This window comes from Gouania willdenowi, chromosome 9, assembly GCF_900634775.1.
Source record: "Gouania willdenowi chromosome 9, fGouWil2.1, whole genome shotgun sequence".
NCBI lineage: Eukaryota > Metazoa > Chordata > Actinopteri > Blenniiformes > Gobiesocidae > Gouania > Gouania willdenowi.
The window spans coordinates 34,307,374-34,327,289 of record NC_041052.1 but is presented as its reverse complement, the minus strand read 5'-3'; the positions used below and the strand labels follow the sequence as shown (position 1 = coordinate 34,327,289).

General features: G+C 35.9%; 2 protein-coding genes across 2 annotated transcripts in view; one reads left to right on the top strand and one right to left on the bottom strand.

Moving 5' to 3' along the window:
* Nucleotides 1-8,014, bottom strand: part of kntc1 (kinetochore associated 1) — a 47,548-nt gene extending 39,534 nt beyond the window's left edge. Inside the window, exons 1-9 of the mRNA XM_028458297.1 lie at nt 7,946-8,014; nt 6,347-6,512; nt 4,987-5,104; nt 4,672-4,787; nt 3,571-3,649; nt 987-1,064; nt 871-905; nt 681-782; nt 240-333 (exon numbers count right to left, since the gene is read on the bottom strand). Coding sequence (XP_028314098.1) covers nt 240-333; nt 681-782; nt 871-905; nt 987-1,064; nt 3,571-3,649; nt 4,672-4,787; nt 4,987-5,104; nt 6,347-6,484 — 760 coding nt within the window. The 5' untranslated portion in view covers nt 6,485-6,512; nt 7,946-8,014. The remainder of the gene's footprint in view (nt 1-239; nt 334-680; nt 783-870; nt 906-986; nt 1,065-3,570; nt 3,650-4,671; nt 4,788-4,986; nt 5,105-6,346; nt 6,513-7,945) is intronic.
* A 773-nt stretch (nt 8,015-8,787) lies between these two features.
* On the top strand, nt 8,788-19,191 carry rsrc2 (arginine/serine-rich coiled-coil 2). The gene is made up of 10 exons (XM_028457894.1): nt 8,788-8,923; nt 11,373-11,517; nt 11,721-11,761; nt 12,634-12,797; nt 14,758-14,892; nt 14,998-15,114; nt 15,708-15,793; nt 15,886-16,148; nt 18,249-18,338; nt 18,491-19,191. Exons 1-10 carry the CDS (start codon nt 8,918-8,920, stop codon nt 18,677-18,679), a joined length of 1,236 nt encoding a protein of 411 aa, XP_028313695.1. The 5' UTR covers nt 8,788-8,917; the 3' UTR covers nt 18,680-19,191.
* Nucleotides 19,192-19,916: the final 725 nt, after the last annotated feature.

Here is a 19,916-nt window from a genome sequence, read left to right as displayed (position 1 = left end):
CTCCAAGAACACACAAAATGACAACAATAACACAGAAAAACAAAGAAAAAAACCTTTGTTGTTTCCTGTAATAATGTTCCAATTGGTCATTATTTTAAACATTGACATGACTGTGTTAATAATGTGGGCCTGCGTTCGGACAATCACATTTTTGCAGCCGCTGCTGTGATAAAAGTTGCCCGTCTCTGATCTATGACTAATCTAGACCAACAATGTGTAGGATGTACAAAGAGTTTTACCAGGAATCAAGCCACTTCCAATGGAGTCGGCAAAACACATCTTAGACTCACAAGGACCCATCTTCCAGTTAGAAACAATATTCTCTTTCCTTCCCTGTGAAAGATGATCAGAAAGTTATGAGTTGAGGAAGCATGAAGTCCTTCAAAATTCCTCAAATTTTGACATAACATTTCCCTTAATTAAATAGAAATTGGTCACAAAATCTAGGAAATTTAAAGTGAAGATCCTGTCGGGACTGATATCTGTCACTTATTGCTCGATATGGTTGGTTTCTTACATATTTTGTATTTTATGTATACGTAGAAGTGCAAACTTTGGCACAATAATGTTGAAATTACTCATTTTCCTGCATAAAATCTGTGGCCCACTTTAGATCAAACTGCTCCGTATTAGGCCGACTGAACTAAAATGAGTTTGACACCCCTGATATACAGACTTACCCCAATCATGAGGTGGCGATCATGGCCCAGGTTGACCATCACTGCTGTGCTGTAGCCGTCATCTTTACAGGAGCTGAAGTTGATTCTGATCAGAGACTGGAGCTGAAACACATACAAATGACACATTTACTTCATTTCTATAGTATGATTAATTGTAGAATTGCAGTAGACTGAGGCGGCTGCAGCTTACTTCTTTCAAAGCTCCCATATCCATTTTTTCAATGGCTGCAAAAGAAAAACCAATAATAAAGCAAAGTTTTGCACAAAGAGGCAAGAAACTACGGTTCAAATCTAATATTTTCATACCTATCTCAATCTTCTCCAGAGCAAGGTTTGTCATGTGGAAGAATCCATCTTTGAGGAGCAGGAACATGTGGTACATCCCTGTCAATGAACGCTCACACATCAGATCTCTCACTTTACTTAAACCTACTTCCTAAAGGGATCCTCCACTGTTTCTACAAAGTGGCCTAAAACCTTTGAAATTTACTTATCAGAAGATCTATGATAAACAAAATGAATTATGTGCCATATTCGATTTATGAACTTTTTTTTTTTTTTTTTTTAATGGGACTACTTTACCGTTTAAGAGCCTGTGTTCCACCATCTTGAAATCACGTGATTGATGATGTCACATGGCCCCATTTCCCTGTAAACTTCTAATTGTTTTCTATTGGAATGAAGCATTCACTCTGCTTTTTAGATCATTTAGCAGCTTTTTCAGGTCAAAATTCTAATTTGTGCTGCTTTTGGTTGATCACGCACACAAACCTTAAGAATAGAAGTCCTTTTAAGTAGGAGTCCTTCAATAGTCTGTGATTTACTTGATAACTTTAGCTACCAGAGTGTCAGCCGCACACTTTTTAAGGGAGAGTATATTAACATACTACACACTCAAGGAGTATATACTGTTTACTATTAGTATGATTAGAATTCACCGTTCCCACTGAAGTATACACGCAAGTTTCCCAAGATGCATTTGGAACCTATGAACGATAAAAACCTGAATTACAATACGACTAAATATCTCTGTTGATTCTCCACCTTTACTTTGAAAGTTCTGAAAACATTTTAAGTGAGAAAGTGACCAAGTAGAATATCAACATGCTCATTTGATCCATAAAACTCACGCACACACATTTCATGCAGACATTTCGGAAATTTTTGGAGAACCGCTTTTATGCTACTGACAAAACTTCAAAACAAGAGCCCTATTTACAAAAGTAATGGAAGACAGAAAGATATGCTTTTGTTTTGAAAGGGGGATGTTTGATTTTTGGTTAGGGCTGGGCAAAAAAAATCGATTGAATCAATTTTCTCATCACATTTTTTTCAGACCTTTTCTCGTTCCGTCCTTGTGGGTTACCGTAGCCAGAAATGTCCAAATTACAGTGAGGAACACAAGTTGGAGGAATGCATTGAAGGTTATTGCAGCCCAAATGTAGCAACTGTGGAGGGGAGCACCAAGTTAAGGACAGAAAATGTGAAATAAGGAAGAAAGCAGAGAAAGTGGAGAAAGTAAAAAGATTTAATGACATCAGCTATGCTGAAAAAGTGAAAAGAGTACAGAAGGAAAAAAGAAGAGAGAGGTAATGTGAAACATTGTAACAGAAGCAAAACAAAGTGCAGGAGCAGAGAGAGGAGAGGGGAAAAACTAACAATGGTGATCAATCAGAGAAAGGAGGATATCAGTGGAACATTACTTTGGATAAGTTAGTCTTATTTATTGCATAGGTGATCAATTGCACTGACTAGGCCAAATAGAAAACGGAATAAATTAAGATAATCGTGAAAGGGGCAGAGAAATTCTTAAATATGAAGGAGCTGTCATGGGAGAAAATTAAAAACATGTTGAAGAGTGACAGCAAAGCTAGGGGAGGGAAGATGTAGAGCCCTGTAGGACCCCTGGAGATTCACTGCATCTCTGTGGTGGATTTATACGAGTCAAATGGGGGGGTTAGTTCGTCCTCTTAAATCCTAAAGCTTGAAATCGCAGCACTTTTGACAATATATCTGATGTATACAGTCATTTTAAGTGCATGGAAAATAAAAAATCGAAAATCGAATCAAAACTGTAATTTTTCTTTAAAAAAATCAGAGATTTTTTTAAGCAAATCGCCCAGGCTTATTTTTGGTCTTAGGACCATTTTACGTACCGCTTGAAATGCATCATGGGGTGGTAAAGTATGACTAGTGTGCCCACTGTGCATACTTAAAAAATGTCCCCATATAGTATCCATCCGTGTATTTCTTTCGTAATACTTAATATTTCCATACTATCTAAAGTGAACGCACTGCAAACTCATTTTGATGTCAGACTTAATATGAGTAGTACGTTAGTATGACATTTACAACACAGCCTAACGGTCCCTCAGAGAGCTCTTCTTCTCTGCTTCATTGTCTACTACCAAACCACAGAGTTAGAACTCTCGCCCCCTGCTGTCAGAGATTTTTTTCAGAATTACAACTGTAACAACAATCCTCTTTCAACAAACAAGAGGTTTCCATCGACACCTTTACATTTTCCTGATTATTTAGAGCAACAAAAAGCAGCACTAATTAGCATTTTGAGCTAAAAAGCTACTAAGTGATCTAAAAAGCTGCGAAACGATTTAAAACTCAGGCTGAATGCTTCACTCCAATAGGAAACGATTGAATGTTTACAGGCAAATGGAAGCTTGGGACATAATCAATCACGTGATTTCAAGATGGCGGAACAAAGGCGCTAAAACTGTAATGTAGTCACATTTTTAGAAGTTATTACAATAAATATGGTTAAAAAATTATGAGTTTTGTAAGGCATAGATCTTCTAATACGTACATTTCAAAGGTTTTAGGCCACATTTGTAAAAACAAAGGAGGATCCCTTTAAAAGAAGCAGACGTTAAACCTGAGGAAGTCTCATCTTCATCAATGATCAGGGAGTGATAAGTCTTCTTATCTCCAGCAGACGTTTTTTCCACTAAAGCCTAAAGTACAGAAAAAGGACAAAAAAAACACAAGGTACACAGTTGTAAAAAAAATCATGTTACAAAAACAAAGAAGCCTCTACACTTTCTTAACCTTTTCATTAGTGCTTTTAATGTCTTCATTACTTCTATATCCATTTTAAATATAAAAACAAAACAACTGTTAGTGCAAAGGTCCCAAACCCTGCCAGTTTAATTTGAAGCCAAATAACCATGATACACAAAGTAAGAGTGAACTATCAATTTGTATCATGTGCAGTCTTTAGGCAGTTGTGCTATAGCAATAAGTTATAGTAATGTCATCTATCCATAAAATATGGGGCGCCAATTTAAAAGTTGTTCAAGCTAAAAAAAACTCAACATACCATTCTATTTTTTTTAATACTTTGTAAAATTTGTGATATTTTTATTTTTTATATATAAAAAATAAAAATTATATTATTTTATATTTTTTATTTGTGATATTTTTTCACCATAAAAATATAACGTCAATGTTAAATATTAAATATAAATGTTAAATTTAAATATTAGATGATAAATCTAAATCTATACCATCTATCATTCTGTCAATGAGCTTTTATTTGGGTACTTCCGGTGAATTTTCATATTAGCTAAATATGTAGCTTCATCCACGACATTTAAGATTGAACATTAAGATTTATATTGAACATTTAAATTTAGATTTAAGGTTTAGATGGAACATTTAACATTTAACATTTAGATTTAACATTTAAGACTTATATTTAACATTCACATTAAACATTTGGCATTTAAATGTAACATTTAGATTTTACATTTACATTTACCATTGGCATTATATTTTTACAAGAAAAGTAAATATCACAAATTCCTCAAATATTGCTGTAAATCTGGTCAAAAGTAACATTAACAAATTCACATGTTTTTTTAAACATGGTTTGTTGCCAAATGTTGTGAAAAAATTTGCTGTTTATTTTAGCATGCGCAACTTTACAATCGGCGCCCCATCCTAAAACACTATGAAGACATAAAAACGCTCAAACCCTGGTGAGAAGGATCTTCTTGTATGGAACATAGACCAAATGAAGGTTTCCATTTCTTTCACAAACCACCAAAAACTTTCTGCCTCTGCAAACACTGACGGCATCAACATCTGATTCTGAGAAAGAAAACAAAGCAGCATTTAGTGTTATTACATCTACGTCTGGACGACTATGACTTAACATTAAACATTAAACATTAAACTTGTGATTCATTCTAACAAATTTGTAAATAGGCTGATTTGGCAACAGATAAAAATTTTACATCTTTTCATATTTGAGAGGAAGAACACTTCATATTGATAGTTAGTTCCCTACCAAAATGAAGCAGCAGAAGGAGCGTCTGAAAGCTCTCGTCAAATAAAATGACTGTTTTGTCGGCGACAACAATACTCCAGTTTGAGCCGTTGGAGGAGGAGAGATGTGGATCTGTCACCTACAAGAACCAAATGAAACAACAGTCAAAACACTTACAAAACACTTTTAATAAACCTAAATGGTGTGAATCTAATAAAATATTTGCTCTTTTTTTGTGTGTGAAAGCCATATGGTCTTATTTTGTGCAGCGTTCAAGATAATGGCACAACAAAATGACAAAAAAAAAAATACACAAAATGGCACCAAAAACTCACCGAATTCATGAAGAAAAGACAAAAGGACAACAACTGTGCACAAAAATAACTACAAAATATGTAAAACGACAAGCAATGACTCCAAAAGCACACAAAAAATCAATTAAAATAACAAAAACACAAAAAATGGGAGAAAAATATACATAACAAATAAAAAAAAAACACACAAAACTACAATGAAAATAGGATACAATCCTTTCATCATTTAAAAACAAAAAACAACCAGGGTAAAACGTGTAAAACAGCAGCACAAGATTATATTTTGTGTGTATTTTTGTTGTGGTTTTGTATGTTTTTCTCTCAATTTGCTCTCAATGTGCAGCCATCGCTGATCATGTGAACAGTTTGGGAAAACAGAGATGAGTGAAATAAATGAATGATGTGGGAGAAAAATGTGGGAGGAAATGTGACGTGTTTTTGTGTGTGCTGACAAAGCGACTCTGAAAATGGATGAATGGGATGGGACGGATGGATATTTGTGTGTGTTGCTGCTGGAGCACTGGGTTGTGAGTGTGTGCTTGTGCCTGTATCGTGACGGCAGGCATGCAGAGTAGCAGCAGCAGCAGTGGCACAGTGGCTGCTGCTGCTGTCACTGATGGAGTTGCTCCGTTACAATTGTGTTTCAATGTAAAGTCCAATGTTTCGTCCTGGTTACTTTCTCCAATGGTTAATTTAAGACCGCACCATGCTTCGCTTGAGCCAAACCGAGACCTACATTTTTCAGAGAACCAGAGTTCGCTTGTTTGCTCCACACCAGACTCAGAGTTCTAGTGACCTTTCACATATCACAAAGAGACCGGAGTATCCGAGGAAGCAAAGCATGGTGCGGAGCAAAGAGACGTGTGAAAGCACTCTAAAACCTTTGAATCCCAGACCGGTCTGCCCCAAAAAAAAACCCTTTGACAAAATAAACCCTGTGTCCGCATCTGACCTGTAACCCTACAACTTGACTTTGTCTCATTCCATTCAAAACCTCCACAACAAATACAGTGCAGAGGACAGACCTCAGGCTTTAACTGCAGCACACACTGACAAACAATGACTACCTTTTCCTTGTTGGCAGTGGAGATCTTAACCAGGGTGTCCACTTGATAGAGGCCGCTGCCGGTCTCCTGTCTGGAGACGCTGTCAAAGCGGGCTGTACCGGTGTCATCACTGGTCAGTACGTCCACGTCACTCCACATGGTCTGGAAACAGGATTCAAATCAGGATCTGAGCAAGGAGAGGTGAAAGTAATGGATTACAAGTACTCACGTTACTGTAATTGAGTTGCTTTTATGGGTACTTTGTACTTTTTTGACTATTTGTAAATCAGTAAGTTTACTTGTACTTAAGTATGTTCTCAAATAAATAAAGTAATGTGCTACATTTCTACACCCAACTGTTACTGAGTAAGTTATTATGCTTTGTGATTATTTTTTTTATTTTTGTTTCATGGTCTCACATAGAACATAATCCATATGTTTTTCTTAGTGATCAATACGCAGTCACTTTCTTTGGTTTATTTTGTGGTTTCTAGGAGTAATTTTGTGTAATTATTTTTTTTGTTATTTTGTGTAATTATTTTTTTTGTTATTTTGTGTACTTCTTTGTAATTTATGTTTTTTGGAGTCATTTTGTCTGTTCTTATTTAAGTTTTTTGTGTTATTTAAGTCATTTTGTGTATTTTTTATTTTGTCATTTTGTGTACGTCCCTATAACGTACGTTTTTTGGAGTAACTGTGTGTTTTTATGTTATTGGAGTCATTTTGTGTATTTTTTTTGTAGTCATTTTGTGCATTTTTCTGAAATGTATATTTTTTGGAGTCATTTTGAATATTTTTATTGTAGTTTTGTGTGTTATTGGAGTCACTTTTGTAAGTAAGTAAGTAACATTTATTTCTATAGCACCCTTCACAGACAAAAATACAACAAAAATAAGATAGGACCCAAAACGGAGCCTTGAGGGACTCCACACAACAAATCCGCTGACTCAGATCTTATTTGGTTAGCTGATCACAGAGCACCTTCTTAAGGATCTTTGACAGAAACGGTAGTTTAGAAGTTTGTGTATTTCTAGCACTTATTATATTGTTACCCACACGGCACACTTGACGTGGCACTGTTTTAGAGTTCATAAATGTAGCTTTACTTAGAGCCTGAGTTTGTACTTATTTATTTAATTCATTGAGGTTATCTTATTTATTTATTTATTTTAAAGAAAAGAATTGTACATTTTGACAAACCTTTTACTTTATACTTTATGGAAAATAAATTAAGTTCAAATAATGCAAGATTTCGTCACTACCTCTTTAAGTTTATACATGAGATGTTTACTGTAAGGGGGTGAAAGTAACTAGTAACATTTATTTGAGTACTATTTAATTGAGCTACTTTTTTACTGGTACTTGAGTATTTTATGTATGACTCACTTGTACTTGAGTACAATTTGAATCAAGTAGCAGTACTTCTACTTGAGTACTAGGATATATCAGTAACTTACACCTCTGGTTGTTACGGTATTTAGGTCAAAACCACAAACATCAGCCTCCACACCGGGTCTTGCCTCATGTTTTCATAACAACATCTTCAAACTGGACGTAAACTGGCAACAGACAGGACAACGTGTCTGTGAACATGATACGTAAATAAAATGAGTTACTCACCTCTGTGATATAAAATAACAGGTTTAACTCAGAGAGTCGACATAACTCCGCAGATTCACAATTTGGCGGGTCGTGTTAGCCTGCTGCTAGTCATCAGGTCATTGTGACTCCTCAGCTTTGTCTTTCAGGCATCTGCTTTTTTTTCCTTTTTTTTTTTTACTTGGTTAACTTCACTCTTAGTTTCATTGAGGTGATAGAGGAATAAATACATATAAACCGTATACAATACTTGTCTTCGTTATTTTATTTTCTAATGTAAGCTAATACGTTTTCATACTGAATAAAGTATGCGTCTTTATGGCATATTTGCCGCCTGACAGACACTGAAGAGGGAATAAAATTGTGTAGGGTGGGCTCGGCGCTTGAAAATGATGCTGGTTGCCAGATTTGATCAAATTTGGAAAATCGATCGTTATTTATACTTATTATGGAATTTCTATTTAACAGTTTGATGTTATTTGGCAAACATTTTATGCATATGTATATATATATATATAAAATCTCAAATTTTTTAAAGCTTTTAAAATTGTTCTTAAAAATGTATTGATGTAATTGAAAACATTATGAAACAGAAAGTTCTAATGCTGTATGTTGAATGACCCCTGTTTTTTTATTTTTACTTTTATTTGTGTTTTGTTTTGTTTTGCTGCTTGGGTATGTGGATTGGATTATTATTATTATTATTATTATTATTATTATTATTATTATTATTATTATTATTATTATTATTATTATTATTATTATTATTATACAATACATTACATTTTAAAGTTCAATATTAATTCAAAAATACTTTTCTGGAATTCTCCATTGGAACGTTTCTCTTCTTGGCGAACGGGAAGGATGCGTCCAATCTGGCAACCCGGTGCACCTCGACCAGAGTCGTGTCTGAGCAGCAGCGAATCGTCGTTCCTCAGTCTTTCTCTGCGCTACTAAACTACGGGCCACGGATTTGAGCCGTAGTTTTGAATAATGTCGGTAGGTTATCGCTTTTATTAAGGTTTACGCATGAGTTGCAGTGATTTTGTTGTGTAAAAGTCTAGGTATGCAGGCTTTGTTGTTTTTTTCAAAGATGGCGGATAGCGTTAGCTTAGCTTAGCTTCGCACTGATAAGCTAGGGTAACCATATTTTGATTTCCAATGAAGAGGACACTTGGGCCGACCTCGTCATACTAAAAAAAAGTACTCGACATTATCTAGAATATACCTTGTAGTCATAAAATACGATATGGTAGATATGTCTGTTGTTATTCACCGTAAGGTTTAGAATTAAAATTATTTCTGTCTTTATAAAAATGATTAAAGAGATCATCTAAAATCAGAGATGATACAAGGTATTCAGCTTTATTATACATTAAAATATTCTTACTTATACCAAAATCTCTTCAATGATTGAAACGTAATCAGATACATTGCCTCCTAGAAATTAAAAACATGAAAATCACTCAAGGCTTACAGAACAGTAAATAATCATCAATATATACACTTCAATAAATCAATCTTCATGTATTTAAATAACAAGAAATAAAAGAAGAGTTATATATTCATATTTTTTTGCCCATTTTCATCAAATCAAATGAATAAATAATTAATAGTTAAATGGTCTCACACACATACACTGAGTACATGCAAGTATAGTGTATTATTCACTGCTCAAACGTAATAAAAGTAAAGGTTTGGTAATGTTACACTATTTTAAGGAAAGTTATCTAGTAGAACATTAAGCAATAAGCATAAATCCCAAGTAAGCACAGAGTTTAAACTAACAGACTAGGGCTGCACAATTTAACAAATTTTAATCGTGATTACGATTTTGGTTGCCACGATGAAATTAACTTGATAGTCTGCAATATTTGCATTTAAAATATGGGCTCTGGACTCTGTAATAGTGTATTTATTCAGTTAGTCTTTGGTACATTTTAAATTATTGGGTATTAATAATTAATAATAATTGTTTTTTAAAGCTTAAATTTGCACTGTAAACTGTACACACATTGTGAGTTTAAAAGTAGTGTGATTAAAAAAAAAAAACAGATTTTTCCCTAACATGATTAATAAATGTGATTATAATCTTGATTACAATATTGATGAAAATAATTGTGATTATTTTTTTGGCCATAATCGTGCAACCCCACTTAATACTCTGTTGTAAAAAAAAATCCCCTCACATTTAAATCATCCGTTGACACATAAATGAATGCACGCAAAGTAGGGCTGCTCAATGAATTGAAATTCGATTACGATTTTTATTATTACACCCAACGATTACAAAAAATAACACGATCGAGAAAAAATGATTATTTCTAAAGTAAAATTATTGTTATTATTTTTAACATGTTTTATTCGCTAAATAAAACAAACCCACAATTTTGAACATCTACAAATAATAAAGCTTGCCACACATGTTATTAATACTAACTTTAGGTTGTTTAATCCTCGCACATGCAAGCTCCTCCCCTCTGCCCCGCCCCTTTCAAAGCCAAAGCTAGCCTGCAGGCCAACACAAGGTTGACAAATAATTGTTTGAATAATTGTGATTTCAATTATGACTAAAATTATTATTTTTTTCTATAATCGAGCAGCCCTAAGGCAACGTAAAGACTAGCCACAGCAGGATGCCATTTATTGATCCACAAATTGAACTCATCTTACCTTAACTTCCAAATCTATAGGCTCAGTTTCTTCTCCTGTGGCTCCTTCAAACCCTTCTCTGAAATTATTATTAATTCACTGCTATCAGGAGTTTTGAAACATTTTAAGGTTGTGAGTGACAGTAAGTTACAGTTGCTAAATGATATGCTAATTGAAATTGTAATTGAGTAAATTTGATGTAGGCTAATAAAGGTAGAGTCTGGCCGATATGGGATTTTTAGGGCCGATGTTGATATTGGGGTTCATAAAAAGTTAATAGAAGATTTTAGTGCCGATAACCGAGACATCAAGCGATATATGAAAGAATAACGATATACTGTATAATACACAGAATATATACTGTACATAAACACAAATTCTTATAATACCCAAAGTATGATTCGAGACAAATAAACAAAACACTACTAATTAAAACAAGGACTGTAAAGCCTCTAATAAATGAGAAAAGGCAACTGTAATTCTCGACCACAGTGTAAAAAGAATATTCAAGAATAAAGTTGCTGAAATCTCAAATGATATATATACAAGCAACATTTGGCATAATTAAATTCATCAAAATGTGTCACAAGCAAAAAGAAAACAGTTGGCAAAATTACCGAAAACATCTGCTATGTTAAACATTTGATCAACTAACATATTTAATATTGTTATTAATATTCATGGTTCCCAATTGTTCTGTGTGTGGATGTAGGTTTGTGGTTCTTGATTAAAATAGAAGATGTTTTGTACAAGTCCTGATATTATAGTCGACTAATAATTTCTTTTTTTGTTCTAGGAGAGCGACAGCGACTCCGTTGACCTGAGAAGGGCAAACTCACCAATTCATTACAGAAAAAAACGCAACATGGAGTCATCTCGTTCGCCCAGAAGCTCCAAACACCATCACTCTCGGTCGAGATCACGTTCCAGAGAAAGAAAACGTTAGTATTCAGCAACACGACACAAATACCATTAGAATGTTGTGCAATAAAAACAAACAATTTTAAGTTTTTATCTTATTATTTATTTCAACAAAAGTTACTCTTAGTATAGTCTATATTATTATGTTTGTGTTTTTCTCATTGTCCTTTTATCTGATTTACTAGCTGGTTTTACGTCAACTTCCTCTTATTGTTGTTTTTAGGTGACAGAAAATATAAAAGAAGTCGCAGCAGGAGCAAAGAGGTAAATAATACATTGTTTTTTGTTATTTAAGATGCATTTAAAGTTATTTCTTAGGTCTTAGGTGAGGGTTTTTAGTTTGTCTTAAGTGAAGGTGAGTATTTTAGTAACTATGTTTTTTGTAGCAGTAAATAAATGGACGGAAGGTACTCTCATAAAAAGAGTCCTTCTCTTCTTCTTATGTCTCAGAGGAAGTTTAAGTCCTTGGATATTTGTTAGTAAATGTAGCCAAATGAAATGGTGAAGAGTAGTTTTTTTTTCTTTTATTTTGTTAAAATCTTGTGTGTAGATCACATGATAACATTTCTACAATAAATCATACTCAGCGTGCTAATGCACGAAGAGACTGAACAGAGGACCCTGCTGACATAGCAAAATAATATGTCTACTACTCTGACAGGTAACTATCTGCCATTCAAACTCCTATTTGTCTCATATTGTGTTGGTAGAATAACACGTGCATCTCTTGCAGCTCGGAATGGGCATAAGTGATGTAAATAAATGTAGCAGAAACTGATGAGAAAGTGTACCGTAAGTTCCCAAGTAAGACTATTCTGTGGGCCAAAATTCAAAGTAACAAAAATGCAGAGAGAAGTGAACAATTTTTTTTAAAGGTTTTGCATGTGCACATCATGAGAGGAAAAAATTAATATTGATGAATTTTTGTTTGGGATCAATGTAAAGTAATTAGAGACAATTTCCTATAAAGGCCCATTGTGTTGCAATTGTTGCTTTTGACAGTGACACATTTGCAGATGGTTCTGAGTGACAAGGTTTCTTTTTTATGAACTTGTCGGACATCCTGCTATGAGCTGTGGTACTAACTCTTTTTGTTGCACTATTTTCCTGAAAGAGACAACTTCTTCTTAAAACAGGCACGAAGGAGGGACTCCGAGAAGCCGCCAAAGTCGTACAGAAAAACTGAAGAGCCGCTGGATCACGACAGACTGACGTCGGAGAACGGAGAGGAGCGATGGAGGCGGAAGGAGAAAAAATCCTCAAGGGGCCGAAGCTTGTCCAGGTCTCACTCCAAAGAGAGGTTCGTACGGCTACTGCGTAACCTCGTAAGCTAAAAAACAAAACAAAGCATTTCAGTGATGTTGGTCAACTGTAGAGGTGTGCCATCTAAGGAACCTCACGATTTGATTACGATTCAGGGTGCTAAGATTCGATTATTCAACGAATTCACAATATTTATGATTATCATGATTTTTGTTGCATTTTTTTTCTCACTTTGTGACTACTTCATACTTCTAAACAAGGTATTTGTGTCAGTATCCATGAATTAAAGTAACCTTAGTATCTTTTATTTATGTCAAATCACCAAATTCAACATTAATCATATTACAAAAGAAAAAAATAGTAGCTTATTCAGTAAAAATAACTACACTCCAAACTAAATCCTCAATGAGCAGCATAAATCCAACAAGAGACTAAACATTTTGCTATGCACAATCAAAGCAGCTTTAAAAACATAAAACCTACAATTTTGGAACTTGTAGAATTTGGGTTTTTAAATAAAAGCTGGATGGATAAAGGAACACAATGAATAATTAAATCATGCCAGGGACTGTAAGCAGAGGCAAATGTACAGCTACTCATCATTACTGTCTTCAGTCTCAGGATGGTAAACTTTCAAGTTCTTGTGTAAGAAAAGGACCAGGGTTTCATGTACAAAGACGTGACAAATGGCGCAAAATAAACGTACGACTCAATTCAGAGACAGACGTACACTCGTAAAAATTCAGATGTATGAATCTGTGCGTAAGACTGGTTCCACATACCTATCCTTCGAAAACCCGAATCAGCATGGACGTGCACACACATAAACCCCCTCCCTGTCCACGCCCACATTTACGTATGTAAATCATATTGAAATGAGATTGGCGCTGGGGTTTCCCTCAGCATGATCAGAAAAAGCTACTGCTCTTACCACTGCACGCACAGGAAAGAAGAGATTTCTAACATTATTAGACCGACAGCATCATGTATGATGGAGATGATTCAACGTGGTGCATGTATGTTGAGGAGGTATTTTCCTTGTTTTATACTTTCCTCCTCAATAGAGAAGTCAGTTTAAAACCCGCTTTTTCCCCTTCACCACCACTCCTGTTGTTCTCCCACTTTTCATCTAAATACGGGGCGAACCCACAGTTTTCCCGTTCTTGTCTTCCCATGTTATATGTGATTGTCTTTTCATGTTTCTTTGGATGGGATGTAACTGAAATGTTTGTTCAGCACTTTGTGATTTTTATCTGTGAAAAGCGCTTTATAAATAAAATGTACTTACAACAGTGAAGATACCTGAATTAATATAGACACACACAGTTGGCTTAATAGTTGACTATATAAGGGTGTGTTAAGAAGTAGGAAGAGATTGAAAATACTACTACTACTAAAGATAATGATAATATTTAATAATGATGATAGTGATAATTGCAAAATATGTCCCTGACTGAGTAACAATATTAGGCAGAGAGAGAGCAACATAACAGACAACCCTTCTTTTTGGGAGTGACGTTCTGATCGCGCACATCAGGCTTAATGTTTGTCTCGCTGTCCTTCATCTGAGCATCAATCAGGCTGTGGGAATGTGGAGCAGGTAAATGTGACTCAGTATAAAACACTTTTGTATTAAAGCGCTCTAGAAGTGATTTGAAGTCCTTTTTTCAATATGTCAATTGACAACCCCACCACCTCCCTCCTCTGCTCGACATTTGTAGACAAGGCCCCTGGTCCATTCCTTCAGGTGTCCAAGTGGCATCCGCGTCTTTAACTTTAATTCTGCCCTGCAACGAGTCATTTAGTTATTATGTAAAACAATTGTTTTTTGACATTTATGAATCATAATCTAATCGTCATGCGTCATATCGCAACTAATCTAATAATCGATGTATTGGCACACTTCTAGTCATCTGGCTTAAATACAGTCTTAAAAGGAGATCAGTGGAATATCGGGATGTAGATTTTGAAACTCTGCTGCAACTTTTTACCCTCAGACGACATCGCAGCAGAAGCCGAGACAAGCGGCGATCTCGCTCACGCAGCCGAGACATAAAGAAGAAGAAAGCTCGCTCTCGTTCAGGCTCACGAACCAAACACCGTCACCACAGCAGGAGTCGCAGTAAAAGCAGGTGATTTACATTTTTAACCAAGCAAAAACTTTTTTTTTTTTGTCTTTGGCCTTCCTCGATACAAACCATGTGTCCTTAATGTGTTTTATGTTGGTAATTCCACAGAGAAAGAAAGAAAAGACCTGAAAAAGTACACAGAAGGAGTAGGAGCAGGTCTGCTAATCCACCTGCGTTCAGGGGTCGTAACACAGCCATGGATGCACAAGAGGCGCTGGCGAGAAGGTGTGGCCCTCAGAATGCACGCCACACAGTGGTTTTCTAATCAAGATCAGTGTGTTCCAAACTTTTCACAGTCCCGTACCCCTTCAGACATTTAACCTGAACCCATGTACCCCCTACTCCTGCACACTTAAAAGACTCAATGATGTGATGCCATATACAGTGTAGCTCTACAGTGAAATTTGTCCCTGAATTTGACCTATCCTGTTGAGGAATAATATCTAAACATAAATGATAATTTGTAAGCACACAATAAAACATCTTATTCAGAATTGTCACTCGATTTATTTATATTCTAGTTTCCAATGTTGTCACTTTGTTTTTAATTTTCTTTCACGTACCCCACTTTGGGAACCTAGTGCATAGACAAAAGGAGCCAAAAAGTGAAACAACCAAACGGATAATCAGCTCCAGTCACACTTACCTAATCCTTTTATGCAAGTCTAAAAATAAAAAAAACTACTCAGTGTTGATAAAGAAAGAGTTAGTATTTTTTGTTGTTAAGTATTTTTCATTTTGTATTTTAGCATAACACACACAGAAAGCAAAGAAATAATTGAATTTATATTGGATAATCAGCTTAACTGTGTTTCTAGGTTAGAGAGAGCAAAGAAATTACAGGAGCAGAAGGAGAAGGAAATTCTGGAGAAAAAGCATCTGCAACCGCAGGACATCGCTGCAGGTAAGGAAAAGCTGCCTCATTTTAACTTCACACATGATGGTGGGTGTGAACATTTACTAACATATGATTGATTACATTTTTTTGTTTACCAGTTGCAGCTCCTATTGCAGCAGCAGCAGCTGCGGTGGCTGGGTCTTCAAACCCTGTCCTTAACGTGGCAGCACTGCTTGCTTCAGGAACGCAGGTGACGCCACAGATCGCCATGGCAGCGCAGATGGCAGCTTTACAAGCAAAGACCCTGGCAGAGACTGGAATCGCTGTCCCCAGTTATTACAACGCGTCCGCCGTAAACCCAATGAAGTTTGCTGAGCAAGAGAAAAAGAGGAAGAAGCTATGGCAGGGGAAGAAGGAGGGGGTATGTTTATCATCTTATATACAGTATATTTATATATATATATATATATATATATATATATATATATAGATATATATATATAGATATGTATATATAAATATACAAATTCTCCCCGAAATAGTTTCAATTGCAAATGTTTTTGGTGTACATGTTTGCAAACTCCAGTCTGACTTTTTTTTCCTTGGCCTCCTGCCATAGCGCTGCTTTTAATTCAGATGACGACGTATGGTCTGAGCTGACACTTTTGCACAATGAGTCTGTAATTGTGTGGAAGTTGACTGAGCATGTTTATTCATCATTCTAACTATCCTGGATTACATTTTTTTCTAGGGGTGCACTGTTTTTTTTTTTTTTTTAAAGGCCTGATGGTCCAAAACACTAAAATATATCAGTTCCTATAGTCTTTCATTTTTCACATTTTTAAAGCAAACTAAACTTGTCCAACAGGTTCTACTGCAGACCTGTTTGGAGCTTTTTGACAAAAATAAAGTGCACAGCAGTATTTTGGTTTTAGAAATAAAGAAAATCACAGGGTTTGGGGTAGGTGATATAATAATAATCTACAGAACAAACAAACAAAACAACTTAAACGACCAATAAAGTGTCCTGAGTTTTAAGTTTTCTTGTAGTGCAAAAATGAAAAATGTCCAAATGCAGCAGCTTTGTGGATATTTAAATGTAAAAATATTATTATTCTAAAAATAACTTACAACTACAGGATAAAAGCTAAAAGTCAAACATTCTACAGAAATAATAAAGTGCATCATGTGTAACGTTTCCATAAGTCAACGTGTAATGACAGAATGAATATGACACAGGTTAGTTGTTCTCACACTTATTACGGTCACTTGTTCATTAGTGGAGGGTTGATTTCTAGCTTCAAATGCTGCATAATGAACGGTGTGGTGGTTTCTTAAATGGTGAATGAGGTAGCGTTTTGTTTACAGCTCCACCAAGGCTTATTTCCGCGTTACAAGAATTAGAGTGTGATCCTTTGCTCTCTTTTTTTGTGTAAAACTGACGAACTGCTCCAGCTGTTGTTGTTATGCTGCGTATATATTTTCAACTCTTGCAGATATGCGTAAAACCGGGAGCGCGCTCCCACGGCCAACTCACTTGACGTGCGGATCACACCGCCCCGCCGCACAGGAAAGATTTCGCATCTGGGACGCATCTATCCATTGACTTTGTATGTAAACTGGACGTATGGACATTTCCTGACGCATCCGGTGTGAACGCAGCATAAGCTCACACATGCACACATGAGCTGGTGGGCGTGCCTGTCGGTCAACTCAGCAGAAGAGGACAGTGGCTGACTTTAACACTTTAGCAGAGGTAGAAAAGATTGGTGAAAAAGATCGGTTTCATATGCAAGGATCGGCCGATCCCCCAAAATAAGGGAAATAGGCACCGATCGATCGGTGCATCATTAATTCTTTCCTCAATTTTTCTCTTCCAGGGAGATTAACCACAGTTCTATTGGTTATAAACGTCTTTATGATATTTCGCACAGTGGAAAAAATAAATTGAATGTCTGTAGATGGTCTTGTATCCTTGAGATTGTTCATATTTTTCCACAGTTTTGCGTTTTAAGTCCTCAGAAAGTTCTCGGCTCTTCTTTCTCTTCTCCATGCTTAGTGTGACACACACACACACACACAAAGGTTGAGTCAACATTTATACATTATAACTGGTTTCAGGTGTGATTTCTTTATTGTCAGCCCCTGTTACCTGCTCCAGGTGAATTTAAATAAGCATACCATGCTTGAATTAAAATGTTTTATCCAGTTTTAAAAGGGTGCCAAAAATTTTGTCTTTTTTGTTTTGTGTAAAATGTTGAAACTCAGACTGTGACAGTTTTTTTTTTTTTTTCAATGCACATAAAGCAAATAAACACATGTACTGTATATCAAAAACATTTGTAATCGTAACTATTTCTGGGAGAAATGGTGTAATTTCTGGAAAAATTCCAGGGGTGGCAATACTTTCGTCCCTGACTGTATATAAGGAGTGTTGCTAAATGTGCCATTTTGTCATGTGTTATGTACAGTATTTTAATGCTAGAGTATATTGTATCTAACCAATTTTTGTACATTTCAGGACAAGTCCCAGACAGCTGAGCTGTGGGAGAAGCTAAACTTTGGAAACAAGGACCAAAATGTGAAATTTCGAAAGCTAATGGGGATCAAAGTGAGTACACCTCAGGAAAAATGGTTAAAATGCAGGGAGAGAATTTCACTACAGTGATTGATAAAGGATACATTATTATTAATAAACAAGTCAATCTTTAAAATGGTTTCAGTCACTCTCTTAATTTTGTAAGTTTTTTGTATGTTTTTCAGGGAGAGGAGGAAGAAGAAGCAGCTTCTAAACCCATTAATGATGAAGGTTTGAGGACTCTACAGAAACAAGAGGAGATGTTCAGGAACCTTGACGTCCAGTATGAGATGGCTCGCTCTCAGACACACACCCAGCGGGGGATGGGCCTGGGCTTCTCCTCCTCGTTCTCACGTGGAATGGACTCCATGTAGTTCCATCAACACCCACCTGGTCTTTAGACTCCTCGTTTATTGCCAGCCCTCCAGCTTGCATGGATGTTGCTTTCAAGCTGTAATTTATTTATGGAAGTGTGACATATCGGAACATCGTCGTGTGAATATTTGGACGCTGAGTTTCTCTTGGCGTTTGTTAATCTGTACATCTTTGAAGATGGAGGTATCGCTCTGACTGATTAATGCTGGATTTAACCAGATCATCGTGTCCATTCATGTGGTAGCTTTTTCAAACAAAAGGACAACTGGAGCATATATTGGATTGTTGTGGAGCTTAAACACATCATTTGGATAAAAGTAAACATTGTTTACATCCACTGAGTAAAAAGCATCAGAAGCCAATGTAGCGTGCCCTGTTGATGGTTCTCCTTAGACTGAGAAACGTAACATGAGCTGTTTATACCTTTGGTTCTTGGTGGTGCACTAAAGCACCCACGTGTAATAATAACATGTTTCAAGTGTTCTTGAAATAAACTAGTTTTGTGTTGAAACGTTTTATTTCAATTTTGTTTAAAAAAGAAATATATACTGTATATTATGTGGGTCCATTAACAACTTTTTCAGTGTTTAAAAACGCATTTTTCCTTGCATTTATACCAGTGTTTTTCAACGTTGGGGTTGTGGTCACCCAGAATTCAAATAGGGTTGTCTGTAATGTTTAGTAATTTATTTTTTTTAATTTACAGATTCAAAACATCTTTTTAAAATTACCTTAGATCTTGGAAACGCTTCTTTTCTTTTTAGACCTCAGTCAAGATTTAAGAGCGTAACAAGTTAATGACGATCAAATACAGTCGGCGCATTTATCAACACCCGATCGTTTGTACGCTGGGATTGATCAGATACGAAAGTTTAATGAATCACACGTTGGTCCTGTTGTACGACACAAGTTGTTGAATGAGGATCTATTTGTGAATAATTTGAGACCAATCTCCCCCCATATGAGGGCCAACGTATTGACTACACTTAGAGGTGGTTTCACAAAAGGTTTAGTGGTATTAAAACGTGTGCAAACGTCACTCCACGTGTTAAGGAGTACAAAGGGCAGGGGATCAAGAGTGTGCGTGAGGTGCGCTTCCCAATGCGCCCTCAATTCATTTAGAGCGTGTCCCTCTGAAGAATATGCATAGTAGGCAGATCTCCCAGGGGGAGCAAAAATATGGTAGGAGGAAATGCAAATATTTAGGGAGAGCAATGCGGTTCATTAAATCTGGAA